This window comes from Equus caballus, chromosome 1, assembly GCF_041296265.1.
Source record: "Equus caballus isolate H_3958 breed thoroughbred chromosome 1, TB-T2T, whole genome shotgun sequence".
In the NCBI taxonomy this organism is placed as follows: domain Eukaryota; kingdom Metazoa; phylum Chordata; class Mammalia; order Perissodactyla; family Equidae; genus Equus; species Equus caballus.
In genome coordinates this window covers 32,011,686-32,038,467 of record NC_091684.1, presented here as the reverse complement: position 1 = coordinate 32,038,467, position 26,782 = coordinate 32,011,686, and the positions used below count along the sequence as shown (strand labels likewise).

The window sequence follows — 26,782 nt, the reverse complement described above, 5'->3', positions numbered from 1 at the left end:
ATGAGTTTTTTAGTTTGATGTAGTCCTATTTGTTTATTTTTTCTGTTGTTTCTCTTGCCCTGTCAGACATGATATTTGAAACAATGCTGCCAAGACCAATGTCGAAGAGCGTACTGCCTATGTTTTCTTCTAGAAGTTTCATGGTTTCAGATCTTACAGTCAAGTCTTTAATCCATTTTGAGTTGATTTTTGTGCATGGTGATGGTAAAATAATGGTCTACTTTCATTCTTTTGCATGTGGTTGTCCAGTTTTCCCAGCACCATTTATTGAAGAGACTCTCCTTTCTCCATTGTATCTTCTTGGCTCCCTTGTCAAAAATTCGCTGTCCATATATGTGTGGGTTTATTTCTGGGCTCTCAATTCTGTTCCATTGATCTGTGTGTCTGTTTTTGTGCCAGTACCATGCTGTTTTGGTTACTATACATTTGTAGTATATTTTGAAATCAGGAAGTATGATACCTCCAGCTTTGTTCTTTTTTCTCAAGATTCCTTTGACTTTTTGGGATCTTTTCTTGTTCCATATAAATTTTAGGATCTTTGCCCTATTTCTGTGAAAACTGTTGTTGGAACTTTGATAGGGATTGCATTGAATCTGTGGATTGCTTTAGGAAGTATGGGTATTTTGCCTATATTAATTCTTCCAATCCAAGAGCACGGAATATCTTTCTACTTCTTTGTGTCTTCTTCAGTTTCTTTCAGCAATGTTATGTACTTTTCAGTGTACAGATCTTTCACCTCTTTGGTTAAGTTTACTCCTAGTTATTTTATTCTTTTTGTTGCAGTTGTAAATGGGATTGTATCCTTAATTTCTCTTTCTGCTACTTCACTGTTAGTGTATAGAAACACAACTCATTTTTGTATGTTGATTTTGTATCCTGCAACTTGAGTGCATTCATTATTTCTAAAAGGTTTTAGTGGATTCTTTAGGGTTTTCTATATATAAAATCATGTCATCTGCAAGTAGTGACAGTTTCACTTCTTCCTTTCCAATTTGGATCCCTTTTATTTCTTTTTCTTGCCTGATTGCTCTAGCTAGGACTTCCAATACTATGTTAAATAAGAGTGGTGAAAGTGAGCATCCTTATCCTTGTTTGGTTCCTGTTCTTAGAGGGATAGTTTTCAGTTTTTCTCCATTGAGAATGATACTAGCTGTGGATTTGTCATATATGGCCTTTATTATGTTGAGGTATTTTCCTTCTAGACCCATTTTATCTAGAATTTTTATCATAAATGGATGCTGTATCTTGTCAGATGTTTTCTCTGCCTCTGTTGAGATGATCATGTGATTTTTATTCTTCATTTTGTTAATGTGATGTATCACATTGATTGATTTGCAGATGTTGAACTATCCCTGCATCCCTGGAATAAATCCCACTTGACCATGGTGTATGATCTTTTTACTGTATTGTTGTATTTGATTTGCTAGTATTTTCTTGAGGACTTTTGCATCAATGTTCATGAATGATATTGGCCTATAATTTTCTTTTTCTGTGATGTCCTTGTCTGGATTTGGTATCAGGATAATCTTGGCTTTGTAGAATGAGTTAGGAAGCTTCCCCTCCTCTTCAATTTTTTGGAAGAGTTTGAGAAGTATAGGTATTAAGTCTCCTTTGAATGTTTGGTAGAACTCACCAGGGAAGCCGTCTGGTCCTGGACTTTTATTTTTTGGGAGGTTTTTGATTACTGTTTCGATCTCCTTACTGGTGATTGGTCTGTTCAAATTCTCTATTTCTAATTGATTCAGTTTTGGAAGGTTGTATGATTCTAAGAATTTATCCACTTTTTCTAGATTATCCAATTTGTTGGCGTATAGCTTTTCATAGTATTCTCTTGTAATCTTTTGTATTTCTGAAGTTTCTGTTGTAATTTCTCTGCCTTCATTTCTGATTTTATTTATTTGAGCCTTCTCTCTATTTTTCTTGGTGAATCTAGCTAAAGGTTTGTCAATTTTCTTTGTGTTTTCAAAGAACCAGCTCTTGGTTTCTTTGATTTTTTCTATTGTTTTTTTAGCCTCCATTTCATTTATTTCTGCTCTGATTTTTATTTTCTTCTTCCTTCTGCTGATTTGGGGTTTTGTTTGTTCTTCTTTTTCCAATTCTTTTAGATGCACTATCAGATTGTTTATTTGGGATTTTTCTTGTTTGTTGAGGTAGGCCTGAATTGCTATAAACTTCCCTTTTAGAACCGCTTTTGCTGTATCCCATAGAGTTTGGCATGTTGTATTTTCATTTTCATTTGTCTCCTTGTATTTTTTGATTTCTCCTTTGATTTCTTCATTGACCCAATCGTTGTCCAGTAGCATTTTGTTTAATCTCCACTTATTTGTGGCTTTTCTGATTTTCTTCCTGTAGTTGATTTCTAGTTTCATACCTTTGTGATCAGAAAAGATGTTTAGTATTATTTCAGTCTTCTTAAACTTATTGAGACTTGTTTTGTGGCCTAACATGTGACGAGTCCTGGAGAATGTTCCATGTGCATTTGAAAAGAATGTGTATTCTGCAGTTTTTGGATGGAATGTTCTGTATATATCTACTAAGTCCATCTGGTCTAATGTGTTGTTTAAGGCCAATGTTTCCTTATTGGTCTTCTGTTTGGGTGATCTATCCATTGGTGTAAATGGAGTGTTAAAGTCTCCTACAATCACTGTGTTGCTATTTATTTCTCCTTTTATGTCTGTCAATAATTGCTTTATATATTTAGGTGCTCCTATGCTGGGTGCATAGATGTTTACAAGTGTTAGATCCTCTTGTTGGATTGTTCTCTTCATCATTATGTAGTGCCCTTCTTTGTGTCTTGTTGCAGTTTTTGTTTTGAAGTCTATTTTGTCTCATATAAATATTGCTACCCCAGCTTTCTTTTGATTGCCATTTGCCTGTTGTATCCTTTTCCAACCCTTCACTTTCAGTTTGTGAGTGTCTGTAGGTCTGAAGTGTGTATCTTGTATGCAGCATATATATGGATCTTGTTTTTTTATCCAGTCAGCTACCCTGTGCCTTTTGATTAGAGCAATCTATAGTGAGTTGACATTCTCTTTAGTTTGACGTCTTTCTGAAACCTCTACTCTTTTACTCCTCTCCTCCCACATTTTATGTGTTTAAAATCATATCCAATGTCTTATTTTTTTTTTTTTTTAAAGATTTTATTTTTTCCTTTTTCTCCCCAAAGCCCCTCCGGTACATAGTTGTACATTCTTCGCTGTGGGTCCTTCCAGTTGTGGCATGTGGGACGCCGCCTCAGCGTGGTCCGATGAGCAGCGCCATGCCCGCACCCAGGACCCGAACCAACGAAACACTGGGTCGCCTGCAGCAGAGCGCGCGAACCCAACCACTCGACCACGGGGCCAGCCCCTCCAATGTCTTATTTTGTGTGTGTGTATCCATTATTCTCTTATCATTGAAATAGGTAATTTTAGTACTTTTCTTTTAACTTTCGTATTATCTTCATAGGTAGTTGATCTGCTACCTTTACTGTATTTTTGCCTTTACAGTGATTTTATTGTCTGTTTTTTTTTTTTTTTTGATAATTTTCTTGTTCCTATTTGTGGTCTTCTTTTTCCCACTTAAGTCTGTTTCGCATTTCTTGTAGAAATGGTTTCTTGGTGATAAACTCCTTTAATTTTTCCTTGTCTGGTAAACTCTTTCTCTCTCCTTCCATTCTGAATGATAACCTTGCCGGGTAGAGTGTTTTTGGCGGTAGGTTTTTTCCTTTCAGAACTTTAAATATATTGTGCCACTCTCTGCTAGCCTGTAGGGTTTCAGCTGAGAAGTCAGCTGATAGTCTTATGGCATTTCCTTTGTATGTCACTTATTGCCCCTCTCTTGCAGCTTTTAGGATTCTCTCTTTATCTTTAATTTTGGACATTTTAATTATAAAATGTCTTGGTGTGGGCCTCTTTGGGTTTATCTTATTTGGTGTTCTCTGTGCTTCCTGCACTTGGATGTCTGTTTCTTTCCTTAGGTTAGGAAAGTTTTCAGCTATTATTTCTTCAAATAGATTTTCTGCCCCTTTGGCTCTCTCTTCTCCTTCTTGGACAGCTATAATACAAATGTTAGTGTGCTTGATATTGTCCCAGAGTTCCCTTAGAGTGTTCTTGTTCTTTTTAATTCTTTTTTCTCTTATCTGTTCAGCTTGGGTGATTTCCTCTAGTCTTGCATCCAGCTTGCTGATCCATTCTTCTGTATCATCCACTCTGCTATTGAGTCCCTCTAGTGAATTTTTCATTTCCAGTATTGTGTTCTTCATTTCTGATTAGTTCTTTTTAATATTTTCCAGTTCTTGGTTGACATTCTCACTGAGTTCATCCAGTCTTCTCCCAAGATCAGTGAGCATCCTTATGACTTTTCGTTTGAACTCTTTGTCAGGTAGATTGATTATTTCTGTTTCATTTAGTTCTTTTTCCGGAGTTTTATGTTCCCTTTCTTGGAACATTTTCCTTTGCCTCCTCGTTTTGCCCCTTTCTCTGTGCTCATATCTCTGTATCAGGTGAGTCATCTGTGTCTCCTAATCTTGGAAAAGTAGCCTTGTGTAAAAGATGCCTTTTGAACCCCAGCAGTGTGCTTCCCTCTCTTCTCCAGTCCAGATGTTCCAGGAGTGACCCCTGTGGGCTACATGTGTCCTGCTGCTGCTGCAGGGTTGCTCTTCCTGCAGGTACCCAGGGAGTCTAGGCTCCCCCTGCCCCCAGTTGGCTGTTTGTTAATTGGGTGGCTTTTTTCTCTCAAGAGGAATTTCTGCCTCTTTGGCCTTAGTCAGGGCTGTCCCTTGTTGTGAGGGTTCTTTTTATCCAGTTTTCAGTTCTCTTTCTGGGGTAATTTTTTTTTCTACTTTTTATTGTGATTATGATAGTTTACAACCTTGTGAAATTTCAGTTGTACATTATTATTTGTCAGTCATATTCACCCTTTGTGCCCACCCACCAAACCCCCTTTCTCTGTGATAATTTTTCCAAGAATGGTTGTAACCTGATTGTGTTCATGGGAAGAGGTGAGTTCAGAGTCTGCCTATGCCACCATCTTGGCGAGATCTCTCTGTTTACTTTTTATTTTACTAATGTTGCTGTTCTTGGTAACTAAGAGGCTTAGATATTGATAGGTGTGTGAGAAATAGGTGTGTGAGAAATAGGAGTGGAGGCATTGGGCCTGGGAGAGATGAGTTGGAAACTGAGTTCACTTCATGAAGCCTTAAATCTCAAGAGCTGTACCTCACTCAAAGGGTAGAGTAGAAAAAAAATTGCTCAGAGTTACAGAAAGAAAACAAGGAAGCTTGTCTGTTTTTACTTGGGTTCTGAGTGAAGGGGAAAAGTTTCCTGAGATTTTGTAGCTACTGTTTTACCCTCATGTGGGTTTGTGTTTCATATTTATACTTACTGCGTGGTCTAGAAAACCTCAAACTTCAAAATTAACATTAATGCAGAACTGCTTCATAGAGGAACACTTGTAGTCTGGCTGTATGAAATTTCCACAGATGAAGCCCCACTGATGTTGAGCTCACTACCCAAAATTACAGAAAAAAAAAATGGACAATGCCTTAGGCAAAAGTCAGAGATACAAGAGACAGCAGAATTAAATTGTGAGGAACTTTAGAAAGTAGAACTGTTAAATAATAAATATTTAATATTAATTATAAAAGTTAAATCTAATTATAAGACTAGTTTAAAAGTAAATTCCACAATTATAATAATAAACATTAAGCAATAAATAGGAATGTTAAAAATGATGAAAGATAAAAGAAGAAGACATAAATATAAGAATAGCAATAAAACTGTTAAACAACATAAGACCAGGGAGATCACGGGCAGAGTGGGGGATAAATAGGACTTCTATAATAAAACCTTAGTCATTAAAATTTAAAAACTGATTGAATAGGATAAAATGTAAAATAGGCAAATTTGAAGAGAAAACTAGTGATGTGGAAGATGGATCTGAAGATATTGTCCTGAATGAATAGAATTGGTAAAAGACACGTAGCTAAAATAGTCAAATTCAAGAAGCATAGTATTTTCTTAGTAGTAAAATAACACTACACGTACACTTAAACACATTGTAGAAACTTGAGAGCCCCAACTACACAAGAGACTATCTTGAGAATCATCATAAGGGAAAGAGGGATTATAAAGCAATGACAAACTGACAACAGATTTTGTTTTTTCCCTTAAAGCTGGGCTCTGATCTAACATCTGTTGTGAGTCTTCCTCTTCTTTTTCCTCCCCAGAGCCCTAGTACATAGTTGTATATTCTAGTTGTAGGTCCTTCTAGTTCTTCTATGTGAGCTGCTACCACAACATGGCTACCGACCGACGAGTGGTGTGGTTCTTTGGCTGGGAACCAAACCTGGGCCACCAAAGCACAGTGCGCTGACCTTTAACCACTAGACCATCAGGGCTGGCTCCAGATTTCTTAATAGTAACAGTAGAAGTCAAAATTCATTAAAGGATGAGAGCAATGTAAAGATATTTTCAGACAAAAACTAAGAGTACATATGGAAGGGATTGTGAAATAAAAACATCATACGATTGTCTGGGGACAGATACAAATAAGGATTAGCTTTAGACATTTAGACAAGCACTCATGTTAAAATGCTAAGAAGAGACTAGAAGTAGGGTATAGAGCTTTCTGAGCAGTAGAAGAAGAATAAAAACTTTATCAACCGCAAAAAAGCAGGAAAAGAAAAAACTACTAAAAGTAGGATAAACAGAAAGGAAGCACAACAACTCCAGATGTGCCCATAATCACAATAAATGTAAATGGACTAAATTTGACAACTAAAAGACTGACAGTGACAGAATGGGTAAAGAATACACAGTTCAACTGTATAATATTTGCCAGAGACACACCTACAACGTGGTGACACAGGTTGAAAGTAAAAGGATAAGAAAGGATACTAACTAAATGAAAAGTGCCATAGGTATATTACTTTTAGGCAAAATAAATTTTAGGGCTCCCCCCTAAAAATTCAACAGTCGAAGAGATCACTACATAATGGTAAAAGTAAAAATTTACCAGGGGCTGGCCCCATGGCCTAGTGGTTAAATTCCCGGGTTTGGTTCCTGGGGGCAGACCTACACACTTATGCTGTGGCGGTGACCCACATACAAAACAGAGGAAAATTGGCACAGATGTTAGCTCAGGGTGAATCTTCCTCAGCCAAAAAAAAAATCAAAAAAATAAGTAAAATAAATTTACCAGGAAGATAGAACAATTCTAAATATAAGTATCTGGTAATGTTACTTCAAAAAGTTATATAAAAACTAATGTACAAAACTAGAGAAAGTAGTAAGTCCACAAACATGGTGGGTATTTTACACATTCTTCTCAATAATTAATACAGAGAGTAAGTAAGGATATGATTTGAACAATACTTTAATACACTTGATTTAATGAATACACACAACACCCAAACATTTAGCTAGTATACATTATTTTTAGGTACAGATGAGACATTTATCAAAATTGATCATTTACTAGACCATAAAGCAAAATCAAAAAATTTTGAAGAATTGATGTCATTCAGACCTTCAGTGTAATTAAGTTAGAAATCAATTAAAAAATATATGTAAAATATATATACACACACACACACACACACACACTTGAAAGACACTTCTAAATAACTTATGAGATGAAAAAAGCATGGAAATATGTGTTTTCATTGTTATTTCATTCCAAAAATAAAAATTTGTGAGATCTGAAAGTGATTACCCACAATGACCAACTCAGTAGCAGTAAACTCAGATTGTGGTTTTAAGATATTATTTCTCACCAAATGAACGAGGGCTTCTTGAAAAAAGTGGCTGATTCCAGCTCTCTGGGTAAGCTCTGGTATGACAAGATCTCATACAAGAAAGCAAGGAGCTATCAAAGACAACTTGGATTTGTGTAAAACGGACCTTGAAGGGGCTGCCATTGGCCAAAGATAGTTTGAGCTTCAAGAAGAATAATTATTGCAATGAATTGAAACACGAAAAAATTAAAATCTGTGGTTTTTTTTGTTTTGTTAAAATCAATTAAAAAAATGTTGGTTACCTTTTGGAGGATGCCATGGAACCAGTTTGTTCAGAAACTGGTAAATAAATAATCGAGTATTCTGTCTTACCCATATAAACTGTATCTCAGCGTCACGTAATGGTTGTTGAGGGAAAGTTCATTATAAGAGAATTCCAGCTAATAAATGCAAAAAGAATGACAGAATTAGAATGTCATCATTTTGCAAATAGTGTATCTTGGCAACATTCATCAAAGGCTGCTGAAAATCACTGGGTGAAAGACTGATGAGGGATGACTTCATAGTAGATGGCCGGGCTGACAGCACCTGCACCCAGTGATCAGTGTTAACATTACCACAAGGAGGCAATCAGACATTATTGCTTTCTGATGTGATGCAATAGGAAATTTATAGCATGATTTATGACATATTCTTGCTATAAAAAAAATTAAACCCAAATCCTATCAAGCCACTAGATCACCACCACTTTTTAGGAAGTACAAAGACTATGTATAAGAACTTATTAAACAATACTGCAAGAATGCAATCACCAAAGTCTAGAATGTAGGAAATTCTATATGACAAATAACCCAGTTTCTTTAACAAATGAATGGCAAGATAGGAGGACAAAAACAAAAACAGTGTGACAGGTCCCTATAAACGAAAAGACCAATGGAACCTATTGATCTTTTTGGATCCTGATTTTAACAAACCAAGTGTTCAAAAAAAAAGAGCTGGCAAGGTTTGAGCACTGGATATGTGATGATATAAGGAAATATATTAGGTGTGTATTGGTATTATGGTTTTGTAAAAAAAAAAAAGTCAACCTTTTAAAGCTTTATACTGTGGTATTGAAGGATGAAACGGAATGATACTTGGGACTTGGTTTAAAATAATTCGATGGTGATGGGAGTGTATGCACAGATAAAGTGAGGAAGCAACTGGCCATGATTTGAAGCTGAGTGATCGGTGTTTGGGAGTTCATTATAATAATTTCTCTTTATATATGTTTTAAAAATTTTGTAATACAAAAGTTAAAAACAGCAACAACAGAAAACTTTGAAATATCTCTAATTAAGTCACCAACTCAAGAAATTAACCCAGGAAAAATAGAATAATTTAAAGAAAATTGAAGGAAGAAAATAATAAAGGTGAGAGCAGAAATTAATGAAATAGAAAAAAAAGTAGAGAAGATTTATAAAACCAAAATCAGGTCCTTTGAAAGACTTATAAAGTAGATTTCTAGCAGGACTGATAAATTACAAAAGGAAGAAAGTACAAACAAACAACATTAAGAACCAAAAAAGAAGACACATAATGGTAATTATAGGAGAGATGCTTACTAACAAGAAAGTTACCATGAACAACTTTTATATCAATAAGTTTGAAAACTTAGGTCAAAAGGCAAGTTTTCTAGAGAAATATATTTGCCAAACTGACTCATGAAGAGAAACTTCAGTAGACCTTTAACATTAAAGAAAATAGTTTTTAAACATCTTCACCACAAATTACCATTCCCAGACAATGCTACAGATGAGTTCTACCAAACATTTAAGAAACAGTAAGCCCAGCCTTGTAACAAATCTTTAACTTACATAATGTATCTTATGGTAACTTTGATAATCCAATCATATAATTCCCAATACTAGGAAGGAAAAATCATAGATTGATCTCGCTTGAATATATACACAAAATCCTCAATAAGGTATTGACAAGCCAGGCACTTGTCCTGACATTGTATGTTCCATATCTTTCCATTGATGTGAAGTGCCACATTTATTATAAAATGAATTCCCATATAGATGTGTGTCCATTTTAGGGGGAGGGTATACTTGTGTGCTTTGTCTGTCATCTTGAATTGAAAATCAAACTGTTGAATCTTGCATTCAGGATATTTACATTGGAATTTTAATATGTGCGTGGGTAAATTTCTTTGTATTGCATAGTTTTTGCAAATCATTTGAAGGAGATGTCAGGGTCAGAACTCAATATATACCTCATTTGAGACATTTCATTATTCTAAAGAATATTTCATAGTTCAAACAAATCTAGGTTGAAAATAGATATAAAATAAATATATTGTTCCACAAAAAAATGTTTTCCTCCCATGCTCTCACGTTTCTGTTTAATAACATGTATGAATTGATTGTGCCTTGTCTCCTTCCCAAAGGAATTTGAGATGGGTTTAAAAAGGGACAGAGAAATAAATATTACCAGACATCTAGGATGGATTAATCATTGAGTTTGAACACCAAACTTAAATTCTGTGTTTTCTGGAAAAGAGCAGAAAGGGACACATTGTGCTGTGCCTTTTAAAGGGACCATGTAACTTTGTCTGAGAGACGTGCTTTTTCCTCCTTTTTTTTTTTTTTTTTTGTAAATGGGACATCGGATAAGATGATAGTTACTTTCGACTTTGATTTGCAAAAGTTAGAAAATGTTTTTCACATGGACATTTACTGTATCAACCAACTATGAAAGCTGAAATTTTAGCATTGCGTCATAGAATTTTAGTTTCTTTGGTGAGCTAATATATATGGTTTACTTTTGCTTTCAGAAAAATGCCAGGGATTGACTGGTAAATGTGAAGGGACTTGTAGAGTTGAAGAATCATCATTTTGCAACCGTCATAGTAAAGATTGGATCAGATTAGAATCATTAGTGGATGTTAAATCTAGGGGGAAATTTTGATGAGGAGCAGGATATTTGCATGCTCTTAAATGTTGCTACATAGACTGCTTAGCTGCAAGGGACAAAATACACAGTAATTATACAGCAGAGAAACTGGACAATGCCTTGACCAGGTAATAAAGTTAAGAGCACCACTGAAGGACAGGTGGAAGTCATATGCCTCCAGATGTGATGGCTTGAGAAGGACACATGACCACCTATGTACTATTCTGGCTGAGAATGTATAGCCTTAGTCTAGTCATGAGGAAACATCAGACAAACCTTAAATGAGGGATGTTCTCTTAAAAAGAGGGTGGGACGAGGAGCTAGTCTTCCAAAATGTTGATGTCATAAAAGATAATGAAAGGCTGTGGCAACATTCTAGAATGTGAAAGATGAAGAGATGTGCTAATTAAATGCATTACCTGATTCTAAATTGGATCCGCTATTAGGGAAATATGCTATAGAAGACATTACTGGGTCACCTGACAAAATTGGAATACTCATGTTAGATTTGATAAAAGTATCAGTGTTAAATTTGCTGATGTTGATAACTGTATTCTGATTTGGTAAGAGAATATGAGTATTTATAGGAAATAATACTCTGAAGTATTTAGGGATAAAGGGCCATGATGCCTGTAATTTGCCCTCAAAAGGTTCAGAAAAAAAAATTGTGTGTGTGTGTGTGTAGAGAAAGAGGAGAGAGGGAACATGCATACTTGCAAATGATAGAGCAAATGGGATAACATGTTAACAGTAAATAAATGTGGGTAAAGGGTGTACAGGTGCTCTTTGTAGTATTTTTGCTTTTGTAACTTATGTATAAATTTGAAATTATTTGCAAGTAAAAAGTTGAAGACAAAATATATGGTTTAGTTATGATGCATTCTAATGAGCTAACAAAGTGAGAGAGCATAGAGAATTTGTTCTGGAAAATAGAATAGTTAACATGCTTGTTAGGCATTTTCTCTCAAATATCAGATGTCTCAAGTGAGCCTTCGGTAAGTACTGGATCAAATCCATGGTTGAATTATCCACTGAGTGCCTTAAGTGCTAATATTCTGTACTGTTGATTGAAGAGGGAACCATATGTTTTAGATACCAAATGTGGACAAACAGCGTTGACATTCTGTTAGGAAAATGTAAAAGCCTGATTTGTTTTGTGCTAGTTCACTTACTCAGGAAGATGAGTCAGAAAGGTACGTAAAGGAGGTTACTGATATTTTCTCTCAAGGTTAATTTGAAACTGTAGAAGCAATTGGACAGGTACTCACGTTATGATCCCACTGTTCAAAAGTATAGTATAGAAAAAATGATTTGGAGTAAAATATTTTAAAGCCCTATGTTAGCAATTAATTGCCCACCATCGTGGAGGAAGCTGAATTTTTATCCCTTTAGAAAATGTAATTTTGAGGGGCCAGCTTGGTGGTGCAGTGGTTAAGTTCGCATGTTCTGCTTCAGTGGCCCCGCGTTTGCCAGTTCAGATCCCCGGTGCGGACATGGCGCCACTTGGCAAGCCATGCTGTGGCAGGCGTCCCACATATAAAGTACAGGAAGATGGGCATGGATGTTAGCTCATGGCCAGTCTTCCTCAGCAAAAAAGAGGAGGATTGGCAGCAGATGTCAGCTCAGTGCTAATCTTCCTCAAAAAAAAAAAAAGGAGAAAATGTAATTTTGAAAAGAATTGCATGCTAATGGCCATGATAAATTCCAGGATAAATTAACTGCAAAATAGACTCCAAGTAACTGGTTCTCCCCTTCAGTTAAGAAGCAAATTGGACTGATAAAAGCACTTAGAACACTGTGAAAAAGTCAAACCTGTGTTAAATGAGAAAAGGAAAATATCAAGTGCTGTAGTAAATACCTGGGTAGGCAAATTTTAATCCAATTTAGATTTTTAAAAATTGCATATGGTGGGCACACCTTCTCCCAATGTTAAAGGCTTTTCATGCCTACAGTTGCAAAAAAAATTGAAAAAATACAACAAGGTTTCACAATAAATTAGCATTATCTTGAAAGTCCACAAGATGAGGATGCTTCTCATTTTTGTGTGTCTGTGAGTTATTACTAAAGAATTGTCACAGCCAGTGGTATATTGGAGCATCTCTTACTGGCCTGAGAGCTGATTGTTAAAATTTTAGGAATTTTGCAAAGAAATTGTTAAACACAGCCATTATTAAAAATTAAATTTATATAACTTATTATTAAGTAAATTACATTTATAAGAAGATAATAAATACTTAAAATTCATCACTTCCTAATTATTTTACTACCTTTTACTATGATCTATGCTCTTGAAGTTATTTATGTATATTGTACGTTTATGGCTGAAATATGTCATGGTGTGCTACTTTGTGTCTTTTTCCAACTCCATGTTCAGTAATGTCACACTGGAGGCTTGAAATTAGCCATGGTGGGAATATTACACCCCAGAGATCGGCAAATGCCATAAATCAAGGCTTGATTTATTGTTTATTGATTGTCTAGACTTAAAAGTGTTGGAGAAAATGCTAGTAATGCAAACTTAAAAGTGTCGTGTCTTTAGCTATTAAATTGTGCATAGCTCAAAAAATTGAGGATATATTCTTTTGTTCAAAAATGATTATCCACTTCAGCAGAGAAACGTTGTTGACATCATTCACATAAACGAAAACATCAACCAGTACTCCAAACTACACTAGGAAAGCCAGTTGCTAATCATTTAGCAGCACACTGCTGGTCATGGCATAATTGAATTCAGTGTTTTGGTAGGAAATAGACAATAATATAAATTTGTTATACTGTTATTCAGCTTTAGGATATTGTACCATGACAACATGTGGGCATTAACTAAGAAAAAAGAAAGGGTGAGTTCTAAAAGGCATTAGCTGTAGCACATAATGATAATTTTCAATTTGAAGCCTTTGATATATGTCCTTGATATGAAGCCTTTGATGTATGTAGATGAGAAACAGAATCATAGAATTTAGAGTTTGAAGAATGCTTATAATTAATCCAGACCAATCTGCCTTAGAGATAGAACTTCTTTCTCTAGTCTATCAGTTATCCAGACTGTATTTAAATTATTCTAGAGACAGCTTATTACCTGATAATAGTGTTGGAGAACTCTAGAAGTAGAGTTCTTTTTTATATTGAGCCAAACTTTGTTTTCCTTTAATTTCTGCCAGTTGGTTCTGGTACTGACTTCTGGAGAAATACACAAACATAGAAGAGAAAATTTGTCTCTTCTGTAGAGCAACCAACCATTTGTGTATAAACGTAGCTGGGCTGTTTCCATTTAGACCTCTTTGGGCAAGAAGTATACCTTTAGTTCCTTTAACCATACATTGTATGGTATATTTTCTAGACTCTGAAGACTGTGTTGCCTTTCTAAACATCCACATCACTACTTTTTGGCTTTTATTGACTTTGTAGATGAAGTAAAAGCCTTTAGGTCTTTTTTTTATGCAAATTGTACACAAGTCAAGTCGTCTGTGTTATTCGATTCTTTTTTTTTACCCAAAGCAGATTTTGTTTATTTATTCTTATGTCTTCATATTGCTTTCAGCACAGCATTCCAGATTGTAGAAATGATATTAATTTGTAATTTTATCATTTTTGGTCTATATTAATCCTATGGATTTGTGTTAATTGCAATGTTTATTGCAATTGTTCAATTGCAGTTGCAATTGCAATTTGTTCATTTGTAAAATGTTCAATTTCAAAGGGCTGTGGGGACACAGTTCTACTTTAACGCTCTCTAGATTTACTTCTACTTATTATCGTTACTTTTGTTGTTTAATCAGTTGTGAGTCCACCTCCCAGTTCCATTAAGTAACCCACATTTTAGCAATTTAAATACAGAAGTTTATCATGAGGTATTTGGTCAGATGGTTTGCTAACTGAGATCAAGATATACTATGTCTATGGCATTCTCTCCGATGAAATACCCTTTGGTACTTCGATCTTTGAAAAGTAGGCATTTTTGAAAGATCTTGGCATGACTAAATGGTAAAGGCATATTCTTCCACAAATGGAAAGATAGAAAATCCATGAAGAATGGTGGGCTAGACAATAATTAAGACATCAAAAGAGAAAAGGGACAAGAGGATCACTGGAGACACTTGATTATCAGGGCCATAGTATATACTTGGGCTGAAAAGAAAATAGCCTGGGCCAGGAGAGCAGAGCCTTTTCACTGAGGAAGTATTCTGTATCAGGTGAAATGAGGGATCAGGAATAGAGGGGACAGGATTTGTTAGTCGTTCATTCTTTCTTATTATCTCTTTCTTTGAAATGTGTGTGGTGAAATATTAACAATGGGTGCTTCTGAGTATATATAGGTATTTCTTTGCAATGTGTAGCACCTCCTATTCTCTCTGCTCTGGACAAATAATACCTACTTCACAGTGTTATTTTGAAGATTCAAAGATTATTTCAGTGTGAAATTGTCTAGCACATTTCCTTGTATTTTATAGATAGTAGATAAAGGTTTATGTAACCTTTGTTAAATTATTTCCTCTTGTTAAATTCCATTGACCAACCACGGTGGAGGTTGTCAGGAAGTTACTAGTGTGAGTTGTCTCGTCACATTCCATGACCTCCACCCTTCTTCATCCTACCCAGACCTGTTTTATTGCTGCTGGAAGGAAGAAAAACTTACAGTAGGTCACTTGATTAAATAGTATTAATAGAATAATGGCTCTCTCTTTTGCACTACCCATATCTTCCCTTAAAAATTATGTTCAAAAGCAGATCTTCTAGAAAGCAGTTCCTGATTTCATCTCATTTTCTAGGCTACATTCAAGTTACTCTTAAAAATCATATTTATGTATAAATATTTATGTTCAACTAATGTGTTTTTAGGGGTCCTTCTTGAATATACTCTTCCATGTAAATTCTGAGCTCCTAGACTATGAAGATCATTGTGTTTTATGAGTACTTGATAGCTGGCAGTCGTTGTTGTAATCTGTTTTAATTCATCTTTAGACAAGGCTACTTGTTAAAAAGTAGAGAGGACTTGGGAGGTAGAGATAAAGGGTTTTGGGAAAATGAAGAAAGAAGATATATGGATAAAATTCATGGGCTCGTGAGTTATTTTGGAATTTATTTTTCTTAGTTGTTTACCTGATTACATTAATTATTTTATGGCAAGTTTTACTTTTAACTTGAGGGTTTCTATAGGATGGATTACTAGGCCCTCTACCTAGTCTTTAAAAATCTCTTGGTTCAATACATTGTAATTAGTTTCTGGTAATTAAATCATTCTCTCTTTTTCTTGCAGATTGAAGTGGTGCCATGCAGCAAGAGGCAGAGAGATGCAGAGTTCGAGCCAGAAGGCCTGACATGGCACTTTATGTACCTAAAGCTCGAAGGGGTGTAGTCCTCCTTGAGTCAGGTGGTAAGGAAAAAAACTCTGGTCCATCTAACTCCATGGTGAAAGAGGAACAAAAAGAAGATTGTCTTTCCCAAAAGGAGATCTTTAGAGACAAACCTGCAGCTCAAAGACTGAGTATTAATCCTGATAAAAAGGAGCACAATCACAGGAAAGGACAGAAATCTTCAACAAAGTTAAGAAAAGATGCGTGCCTTCAAGAAAGAAAGAAAGATAGGATTTGTACTAAGAAGGGAACCACAGAATCCAAAGAAGTATTATCCCAAGCACATCAGCAAAGAGGCCCAAATCCTGGGATTGTACCTAGTGTATTTTTACAAAGACATTTTAAACCAAAGAAGGTGCAGTGTTTTGAGATTGGAACCACAGATGTGACAGGACAGGAGAGGTTGTTTGTATCTCAGTCTTGTTCAGAAATCAGTGAATCTCAGGTTCTAAACAAACCATTCCAAAATGTGGAATTCTGTGATTTCAGTGGGCACGAGCTAAGTGGGGAGACATTTGAAGACAGAGATTTGGAAAGCAGAATGGAAACTGATACTACAGTTGTGGAGATACTATCCCAGTTTCCTGGAGTTTTTAATTCTGTGTTGAAAGCTGAGAGTATGCTTGCACCGATAAAACTAAGCTCTGATTCTGGAATTGTACAACAAGATATGCAAACAGCAGGTGGAATGTTGAAGCTCAGCAATGGAGGCATCACCACTGTCTCCGTTCCTGGAAGTCCAAAAGATGGTGTCACTGAGCAAACTTTTGTAGACTTTGAAGCTGAGAATGTTGGTGATGTAGCCAACAGTACAGATTTCATCTTGGGTCAGAAAGGTATAGATTCCATTCCTGAGACTATGGGTCACATCTCTCATAAAATGACTATCGTCAGCAAATTAGAGAGCACAAATGGCATTTTTGAGCCAACAATGATTAGAGAGTGTGAGGAGAATGACAGCACTACTGATGAATTATTTGTAAAGTATGAACCTTCTGATACAGCCGTCCTTGCTCATGAATCAGGTACAGATAATGGGTCTAAGAGTGTAGGTGACATTACCAATAAGGCATGTGTGATGGACATTACAGATGTCACATCTGATCAAGTAACTGTAGGCAGCCCTTGTGTAGTTGCAGTTAGAATAGCTGACGAGGCCTGTAGCAACACAAGTAGTTTCTCAAAATATCTAGAAATGAGTGCAGCTACAGCTCCTCTTCATGTAGCTAGAAGTGGAAATGACACTGAACATTTCAGCAACCTGACTGCTTGCTCAGATATTTATGCTGAGAGTATTTCATCTGGTTTCACTGAGTCAACAGGAAAATTGATAGACAGCTTGTCAGATTGTGCTTCCTCCTTACCTATAAAGAAGATTGCTGGTAGTAATTGTAACACTTTTTTGGACTCTGAACTCAGTATGTTAAATGGGACAAAAGTACTTTCAGACAGTGCCTTGGGCAATGATCTAGATTGTACTGGTGATATAACAAAGACATTACTTGAACTAAAAACTGCTGAAGAGTTCGAAACAAAAGAGGAAGATGACTCGGAGAATACAGAATTTGGTGTATCCTTTCCTGATACAGAATCAGTGTCTGTGGAAACATCCATGGAACTGAAAGCAACTGAAGCTTCTCATGTTGAAGGAAGTGCTGCTACTGAGGAGAGCTGGGAGTCTATGTTTAATGATGATGGTGACTGCCTGGATCCACGTCTTCTACAAGAGGTATGTTTAGTGGAAATGGCTGGATGCTAAGGTGATTTCTAGATTCTTAGAACCTGGGATTTGGGGGTATAATTTTGGTAGACATTTGTGCACATTCACTCATATTACATCCAATGTAAGAGTTTCTGCAATAAACTAATAAGATTGTAAATTGAGAAAAGAATGTCTGATAGATCTTTAAAATGTAAAACATACAGAATTGAGCTATATCTGTAATAGCCAAGTCCTGAGAGATCTTGTTGAATGGATTAAAGATAATTTAATAGATTCCGGCTGTTGAGGAAATACAGAGGGAAACTTATTCAGAAGGGCTTTTCTGTGTTGGAAAGATGTATTTTCCCAGGCCTGTTTGAGGGAAGGAGAATAATTTATTATTATTCATATTAATTTTATGTTTCCAGTAGATCTTGGAATGTTGTTAGACACTGTAGAGGGAAGAAAGTAGAGAAAGGAATAGAAAAATAAAGGTATGATTTTCTTTTTAAGGAGTTTATGATGAGTTAAAGAATAAATGATTGTTGAGTACCTATAGAAAATATAAGTGAATAATGACATGCCAGCTAGTTAAAGTTCCTACATACAAAATGTTGGATTTGAAGGCATCTTAGAAATTATTTAGTTCAGTCTTCTCATTTTCTTAATTTAGACATTCGTTCTCTCACTACCGTTTAAACTCCTTAGCATAGGGGCCAGCCCTGTGGCCAGGCGGTTAAGTTCGCATGCTCTGCTTCGGCAGCCCAAGGTTTCAACAGCCCAGGGTTTCGCCAGTTCGGATCCTGGGTGTGGACCTAGCACCACTCATCAAGCTGTGCTGGGTAGCATCCCACATGGCACAACTAGAGAGACCTACAACTAGAATATACAGCCGTGTACTGGGAGGCTTTGGGGAAAAGAAGCAAAAAATAAAAAAGATGGGCAACAGATGTTAGCTCAGGGTCAGTCTTAAAAAAAAAAAAAATTCCTTACCATAAATAAGAAATAGTAGAACCACTCCCTGTTTCATTCCTTTCATGTAACCTTTCCTTGGAAGGGAAAAAAATTATTTCCCTATGAAAACCTTTCCCTGGAAGGGAAAAAAATTATTTCCCTATGAAATCCGAAATTTTATAAATGAGGAAATTGAAGCTTAGTGTTCATACCTTTAGGAAAAGCGGAATCAGAATTTCAGTCTAGTTCTGTCTTAATCCAATGTTTATATTCTTTCTTACCAGACCACTTTCTCACCTATAAAATAGTTTTGTTTGAGTGATTCCAAAAAGCCCTTTAAATACTCAACAGTGAGTCTTTTGTTTCTGAGAATTAAACCAGAAGTGCAGAAAAATGATTACATGCATGTGAAAGAGACATGTGAGGCTGAAGAAGGCAGCACATTGGACAGAACTGATTTTCCAGTACCAGGTATTTCTTCATCATTCTTAGGAGATGTTTGCATGCACACCTGTACTGCAATTAATACTTATGGTCAAGTCAGGAAACACTACGTCCTAAACATTCCTTAGAAAGAAATCTAGAGCAGAAGGTGTCTACAAATGGTCATCCATAAACCCCTTGAAATTGCGTGCAAAATTTTATATATATATACACTTTTTCATAGTTTTCATCAGAGTCTCAAAAGTGATGGTTCCCAAAGCATGGTCCCTGGGAACTTGTTAGAAATGCAGTCTCTTTAGCCTAGCAGTCTGTGTATTTACAAGTTTTTCAGGTGATTCTGATGCACATAAAGTGAGAACCACTGCTCAAAGGTAATACACAAACTTAAATGTGTATCAGAATGTGAGTGTGGTAACTAGAGATGGCTGTCAGCCCATAATTAGAAAGAAAAACACTGTTCAGCAGAGGTTTTAGACCCAAATCAGATTAAGAATTACTAATAATGCAGGAAGTTAGGTGAATATAGAGAAGTTATTAAGAATCTAAGCATTGAAAGAAGGCCTTAGTATGAGAAAGGAAGCAGTGTTCATAGGAGTTGGTAAAGTGACTACCTGAGTGGGTAGAGGGCACAGGTACGCATAGGAGAGAAAGAAAAGCTTCGTAAAAAGAAGGACCTGGCGCACAGAGCCTTTTACACATGGTAGGACTCAATAAATATTTATTGAATGGATGTAGGCAAGGGCAGAGTTAGAGCTCTCCGCCTTTTTAGAGTGGACTTCAGGGCCTTTCAAAACATCATTGCTGCTGGAACTTGGTTTCTGTGTGATAGCTTAGGGATATGGCTTCTGTATTTGGGGAGCAGGGTTCAGCTGTGCAACCTTGTTGTTCGGGTCTTAACACTGTTTAGAATAGGTATGAAAGAATTTAGGCAACTACTCAGTATTTTGAAGAGCATAGTAATGTAGCCAAAGAGGATACTAACATGACCTAAACTTGGGAATGGCAGGAAAAAAGAGTATGTAGTTTTACAAGCTGAAGACATCCAGTGCCTGGATGTTATGTTTGGTTATCTTTGGAGATGCTTGGTAGGGAATGGGTTCTGTGTTGAGGGATGAGGGTGGAAGAGAGCAAGAAAGAAGGAGATGTATTGAGAATGCAGGTAGCAGATCCAATTCCAAACTACAATCTCCTGTGCTTTGAATTTTAGAAGATGTAATAATAATGTTATTAAAAGATGTCACAAACCAAATAAAATTAATAGCCCTTTGGTGACTGTTCTTAATTTATTATTTATATTGCTCCAAACATACTTTATTGAAGGCTAAAGTAGAGTGTCTGTCTACCTTGAAAACTTTCCAACCAAAAGATTTTTGGCTCTTTTCCCAGCTGGCCTGTTTCTTTGTTGACAATGGCTAGACATGGAGGTATGTCTCATACTTCTGGTAGGCAGGGAGGTATGCTGTAGAGGAGGGTGTGGCAGCCATTGGCATGCGAAGCAGTTTCTTGTGACATTTGAAACTCGAAAACTGCCTGAGGAGCGTAGAGAGCACAGGTGGGTCCATTATTGAGCTCCAGGAACTGTAACTCTTGATCAGTCTCCAAAAGATCATACTTAATCTCTTTAAGCCATGGTATGGGATGCCCAAACACCTAAGTTGGTACTTGATAAAGAAAAGGATGTTTGCATGACTTCTTTTAACTTCTTCCATGAGATCTTGGTACAAGAACACAAAAATTATTGTTGTCTAGATAGAACTCCTGTAGCCCCTGCTGCCTCCTGTATATGGATCAGCAAACCTATTGGTAGGAGGGTTCGTAGGATACCAGCAACATAACATTGATGTTGGTAGACACTGGCATCTGGTCCCTTCACTGGCCATTTCTGGCCTTGATTTGAGTTTTTAAATAGGGGTAAATATTTAGGTAGGAGTCTCCCTTTGTTGCAGAAGGCCAGTAACAATGTATAACCATGGAAAAGAGAAGAGTAAAGGAACACCACTCGTTCCCAAACCATCTTCCCTTTGTGTGTGCTCACTCATGTTCGTACATTTGCTCTGGCTCCCTATAGTCTTTTGCAAAAATACTCCCTGTTTTTAAGTAGAAAATCGAAACTTGAAAAATGAATAATCCAACCACTAAAAGCTAATTATATGAAGTACAAAGTGAGGAAAGTCCTTTATATCCCACCCCCTAGGGATCTCATTGATACTTAGTACCCCATCACTTTGCAGTTAAATAGCAAATATTGAGCACCTAGAGTTTGATCAACTATACATTGCAAATAGTCAGATATATATTGTTATCATCTGTACTATGTTAAAGGCACTGTGCTACATGCCAGCTTTTTTCTCTGCTTTAAAGTTACTTGTACTTTATTTGGAGAGGCAGGATGTAACCATGTGATTAGATAGTCACATAACATTCTGAAGGATAATTAATGTAGAACAACCGTGTAAGAGATGTCCTAATACTGGATTTGATTGTCTGATGAGTCATCCAGACAATGGCTTCAGTAGAGGATTAGATCCCCAAGGACTAAACTGGTTGATACTCTTTCATGTTGATCAGGCCATAGAATTAAACAAGAGATTATAATCCCTACTTCTATAGATTATTCTCTGTTCCTAATTTCTATTCCATTTCTATTTTTTGAGCAGTTTTAGGTTTACAGAAAAATTGAATGCAAAGTACAGACAGTTCCCATATACTCCCTCACTCTTCTATTACTATTTTAATTTCTCTTTTCACAGTATCTTAATTAATAGTTCCAACTCATTTTAACAGGTTTATATTTAATATTTTTATTAAAATGTCTGAATTAACATGTTATTGACTGCCTAAGTAGGGGCTTAGAGACTCACCTTCCAGATGCTGTATATTCGAATGCAGTCCCTAGGACATCCAATGAAGAATCTGATTGAGTTATATACTGTTTATTGTTCAGCTCATTAGTGGATGATGACTAGATCTCCAGTTCACTCTAAAAGAGGGAACATTAAGTGGATTCTATTGCTCATGGTTTGTTTTTTTTAAAACCAGCTAACTCCTAAAATTAAAAACCTCCCTTCTGAGCTCTGTAGATTTATTGCATAATGTTTTTTCCCTCTGAATCTGCATTCAAACCAAGAGCATTTTAATTTCTGATCTTTTTTCAAAACTAAAGAAAGGTAAACAGCTCTGGGCCTATATCGTCAGTACAAGGAGGGATTCTTGTCCGAAACTTCAGATTCCTGGTGTGCCTTCCTCGGTCCCTGGCAGGACTTTTGCTTCACTGAGCTCCATGAGATGTGCGATGTGGGATGTGGTTGGGGCACATGGGGTAGGGGTACTTACGTTTCATTCCATTTGATTGATTCTCTGTTTAGTGACAATAGCAGGGAAGGGAAATGGTAGGTTTGGCAAAGAGAACCAGAGCGTATACTCTGTGCTAGTCAGGAAAAAAATAGACAGCAACAGCTGTATCCAAAAATTAGAAATTCATTTGTGTTAAAAAGCTTGGTTAAAGATAGAAACAGACCTTTGGGAGAATTAAATGTCGCCCACACTTTGATTTGAATTAATTCAATCATTTCTATCAGAAATTACTTATAGGCATATTGGATACTCTGTTGCTAGGCATTGGGAAGGAGTCCTAGGAAGGAAAAGAGTGATCCAGCTATAGACCTGACTCCTGAAGCGGGTAGGTGACAGTCTAAACATATTTAAATTCAGACTTTTTTGTTGTGATGAATTTGAGGTTGGAGTGCAGGGAGGTGTAAGTTTGCAATAAGCCCTAGATTTCGGGCAGAGGGAATTTAAGCACGGATCAGTAACCTTATACAGAAAATCTTTTGTGTGGATTGACCAAAGGCTGAAATTGTTAAGGAAGAGCCAAGAGGATGCCCAGGCATACTGGATACTAGGCTTAAAGCACTAAGACTGTAGTTTTGATCCCTCAGATGATGGGTCATACTATTATATTGCCTACCAGGAACAAAACTGACTCATGTCTTAAACCAGTAGGTCTGAGTCTGCAGTTTGAAGGTCAGAAGAACATATCTATTGCCTGTTTCTGAGAGGGACAGATAGGCAAAGACTAATGCTTTATAAAGTAATAAACAAGGAAAAGTTTTGATGTGGGAGGACAGGCCTGGGTGTAATGCAGGATTTTAAGTAGCTAAAGGAGGTAGAAGGAAAAAGTGGATCAGGGACTAGAGAAATCAAACAAGGAGTAGAATGGCAAAAAATGCTAAGTGTGTCTGCTTTGCAGTTTTTCTTAGGTCTCATGGACAGCCATTCTCACTGACTATCATAGCATACCTGAGTCAAGCTATCAGGACTAGCTTGGGAAGATTCAAACCTCTAGCATCCCTGTTTGACTTAGTTTTACTGTTCCAGGCTAGTCTAGTCTTACCTTCTACTTCATCAGTGGGCTCTCTTCATGTAGTCTTTCCAGTCGTTTTGAGAAGGAAAGAAAATACAGATATGTCTTCCTGCCTTCTCGGTCTTCCTCTTGACTATAAATTTAATCTGCTAGAGTGTTTTCACTGTTCACTGGATCTGTATAGCATCTTCCCAAGAATGCCAACAGCAGTCTGCTGTGTTAACCTTTCTGTACTGTCTGAATAGGAGCCAGATCCATGTTGGTTCGTGATATTTACTTGGTCCCTGCCCATATATTTGTGTGCCATACATGGGAGAGAATTAGAGCTCTCAAAATTATCCTCTGGCACTGGGGACAGTAAATGATCATCCAGCCAACTGTTGGGGCACTATACACGTCTCATCATTGTAGCTTTCTTTTTTCTTATTTCCTTCTGCCCTTCTCCTTTTCTGCTTCCTTGTCTACTTCCTCCCTTTCTTCTCTTTTACTATGGCTTAATCCAAAGCTATGGCAATCGCATTCTCCCACTGATGATAATCAGAGGTATTGAGATATTGCTGTTACTTATTCTAGAGAAATCTTCAGATGGCACCTTGCATGGCATTCCACCTATGCTGTGTTATAAATTTATGAAGCCAAAGTTTGCATTTCTGGCCTTGGTTTCTTGAGAAGATCAGTGGAGGCATAGCCTAGATATATTACATAATTTTATTTGCAGAGAGGGAATACTATTGGAGACATTATCTACTCTTTTACTTAATGTATAAAGTATTAGAGTTTAGGATCTAGATTTATTTTTCTGCTTTTGAAAAGGACTTATACCCTAAACAGTATAGAAGAAGGCTGGAAACTTATATGTTTATTACACATCGTAGTAGTAGTGTCTTTTTAGGGAACTCTTTTTGGATATTTTTGAACTTAGATCATGAGAAATTCAAAAGGACTTGAAATACTTTTTAGTTTTTTAAATGAACAGTGTTATTTCCCTAACTACCAAAGATAGGAAGTTAAATGGGTAACACATTTTAATTCTAGCTTTTGATTTATCTATGTTACCATAGACCAACATGAACAATTCTTGGCTGTTATTCTCAATTTTCTGTGATATTGAAATACCTTAGATAGAATCAAATCCAGATAATCCAAAAACCTTATTTTTTTTGTTTATAGTTTAAGCCTGTTCTCCAACCAAATATTTTAATTTATCAAAGTTTGTGATAAGTAATAAAATTTTAAGTTGATTTTCTTCAATAGAAAGTGAGTTAATTATCAGTTAAGTAGCCACAAGATAACAGTGGAAGAGAAAAATAGAAACAAAATAAAGGACTTGAATAACCTAAACCTACATAATAGAGAATTGACTATATGGGTTAATTCTGTAAGTAAATATGTAAATAGACAGTGACGTTTGAAGTCACCACAGTAATGTTATACCAACAACTTGTGTTCAAGTCTCCGTTATCCTTGTCCCTGATGCCCCCCATATTTAAATTTGTTATAGCCATAACTAAAGTGGTTTATTATGTTGTTTTTAATTAAAAGTACCCACAAAAGTGTTCTTATTTCTACCTTCCAAGATTTGAACCAGGGTGATATCATAGCCCTGGAACAATAAGCACTAGGAACTAGAAATTTAACCTAAGAGATAGAACTGTACAAGTCTTTTTAAAAAAGTGGTATGTTAACATTGAAAGGAACCTGAATCATAGTGCAGTCTAGCCCTCTTGTTTTATAGGTAAGGTAACTAAGGCCCGGAAAGGTTGTTACTTACCTAGCTAAGTTAGTGCCAGAGTTGGCACTAGAATGCAAGTCTCCTGGTTTCTAGCCCTGGGCTCTTTCCGTGATAGTAAGCCTTTGCCTCTACCTGACAGGTCTCAGCCAGTCAGCAGACATCGTAGAGCTATTCTGTGCTCAGCTCTAACATTGGTAATGTGAGGGATAAAAGAGAAGGATAACAATGTTTAAGGAATTTATAGTCTTGTGGAGCTGATGAGACTTATTCTGAGAAATGACTAGAAAAAAATACAGGAGTATTCTGTTTCATTGAATTGAAAATACCATTGATTGTGAAATACATCATTACTTTATGTATCACTAAGAAAAGAAAAAAATAAACTTTCATACAATGCTTACCCTTTAGAATTTTTATTTTATACATATTGAAAGAACTCTTTTAGACTTAATTAGATATAAAATTTTGTCATTTATCATTTCTTACATAAAGACAATGTAGGTGAAGTAAATTGGTTAAGGTTTTCCTAAAACTTAATATTTACAGTCCAACTCTTTCTAATAATTTCTTGTCTCAGTCATTGATATTGATGCCTTTTTATCTTGATTCATCTTCTGTGCCATCAAGAACTTTGGTGATGCAACATTTTTTAAAAGAATACATACAAGGAGCAAAAACAACTGTTGCTGAATTCTTAAGTCACCTTTGCACTTATATAGAGCTATTCTTATATCTGGATTTTCTTCCATGCTGCTGACCACCCTTTCTGTACGTTTTGGTACTGGTACTTTTGATGCTCATGCATGTTGCAGGAAAGTAGTGACAATATGCATGATTGTAAGATGCATCTTGATATCAGAGATGTCAAAATGTGAAAAAATACGCATCTTAGAACTGATGAAATAGCGTATATATCCAATTGCTAAGTGTTACAATATTGTAGTATAGGGCAAGGAGAGACCACCAAATTGGAGTCAATAAGGAAAGCTTCAAGAGGAGATAAAGATTGAAGCTGGATCTTAAAGGGTAGGAAGGATCAGGAGCAGACAAAGCGTTCCAGGCTATGAGAACAGCTTGTAAAAAATACAAAATGTTCCCAGATTTAGGTCCTAAATTTGTCACTCTCAGAAGTTTAGATGATCTGTTTTGAAATTTTATTGTTGTTTTCCTTTTATAATTTATTAATTTTGGATTTTCTGCATGATTTATATAACCATAGCAATTCAAGTTTATTGGTAAAGGGAAAGGAAAAAAAGTGTCAGGTTTTTTTTCAAATATCAGATTGCCATACAGAATCATTTAAAAACTGTATGTTGCATAAATCAAATCCTTATTGATGAGGGCTCTATGTAGAATCAGTCTTGTTAAGCATGCATTTGGACAAAGTAATTAACTTGAGGCATGTGCATTTTATTCATTTCACAAATGTTTATTGAATGCCTAGTTTGTGCAAAATAATCTGTGCAGTGGAGGAATATAGGGATAAATATGACATGTCCCTTATGGTTGAATTATAGAAGCAGAATATTCATGAGGAAACTGAAACTGCAGGCTCACTCCCTGTATTAGTTTGCTTAGG

At 36.1% G+C, this 26,782-nt stretch overlaps 1 protein-coding gene across 7 annotated transcripts in view; it reads left to right on the top strand.

Moving 5' to 3' along the window:
• Positions 1 to 26,782, top strand: part of R3HCC1L (R3H domain and coiled-coil containing 1 like) — a 204,127-nt gene that overhangs the window by 47,637 nt on the left and 129,708 nt on the right. For 6 of the 7 annotated variants that reach the window (XR_011436696.1, XR_011436702.1, XM_001501230.6 and 3 more), the window contains exon 3: positions 15,912 to 17,737. Coding sequence is in view for 4 of the 7 variants with exons in the window: in XM_001501230.6 (XP_001501280.3) it covers positions 15,926 to 17,737 (1,812 nt within the window). In the remaining 3 variants the exon portion in view is untranslated. Of the gene's footprint in view, positions 1 to 15,911; positions 17,738 to 18,948; positions 19,136 to 26,782 lie in introns of those variants that run through there. The other variant, XM_023641294.2, reaches the window with a different exon arrangement.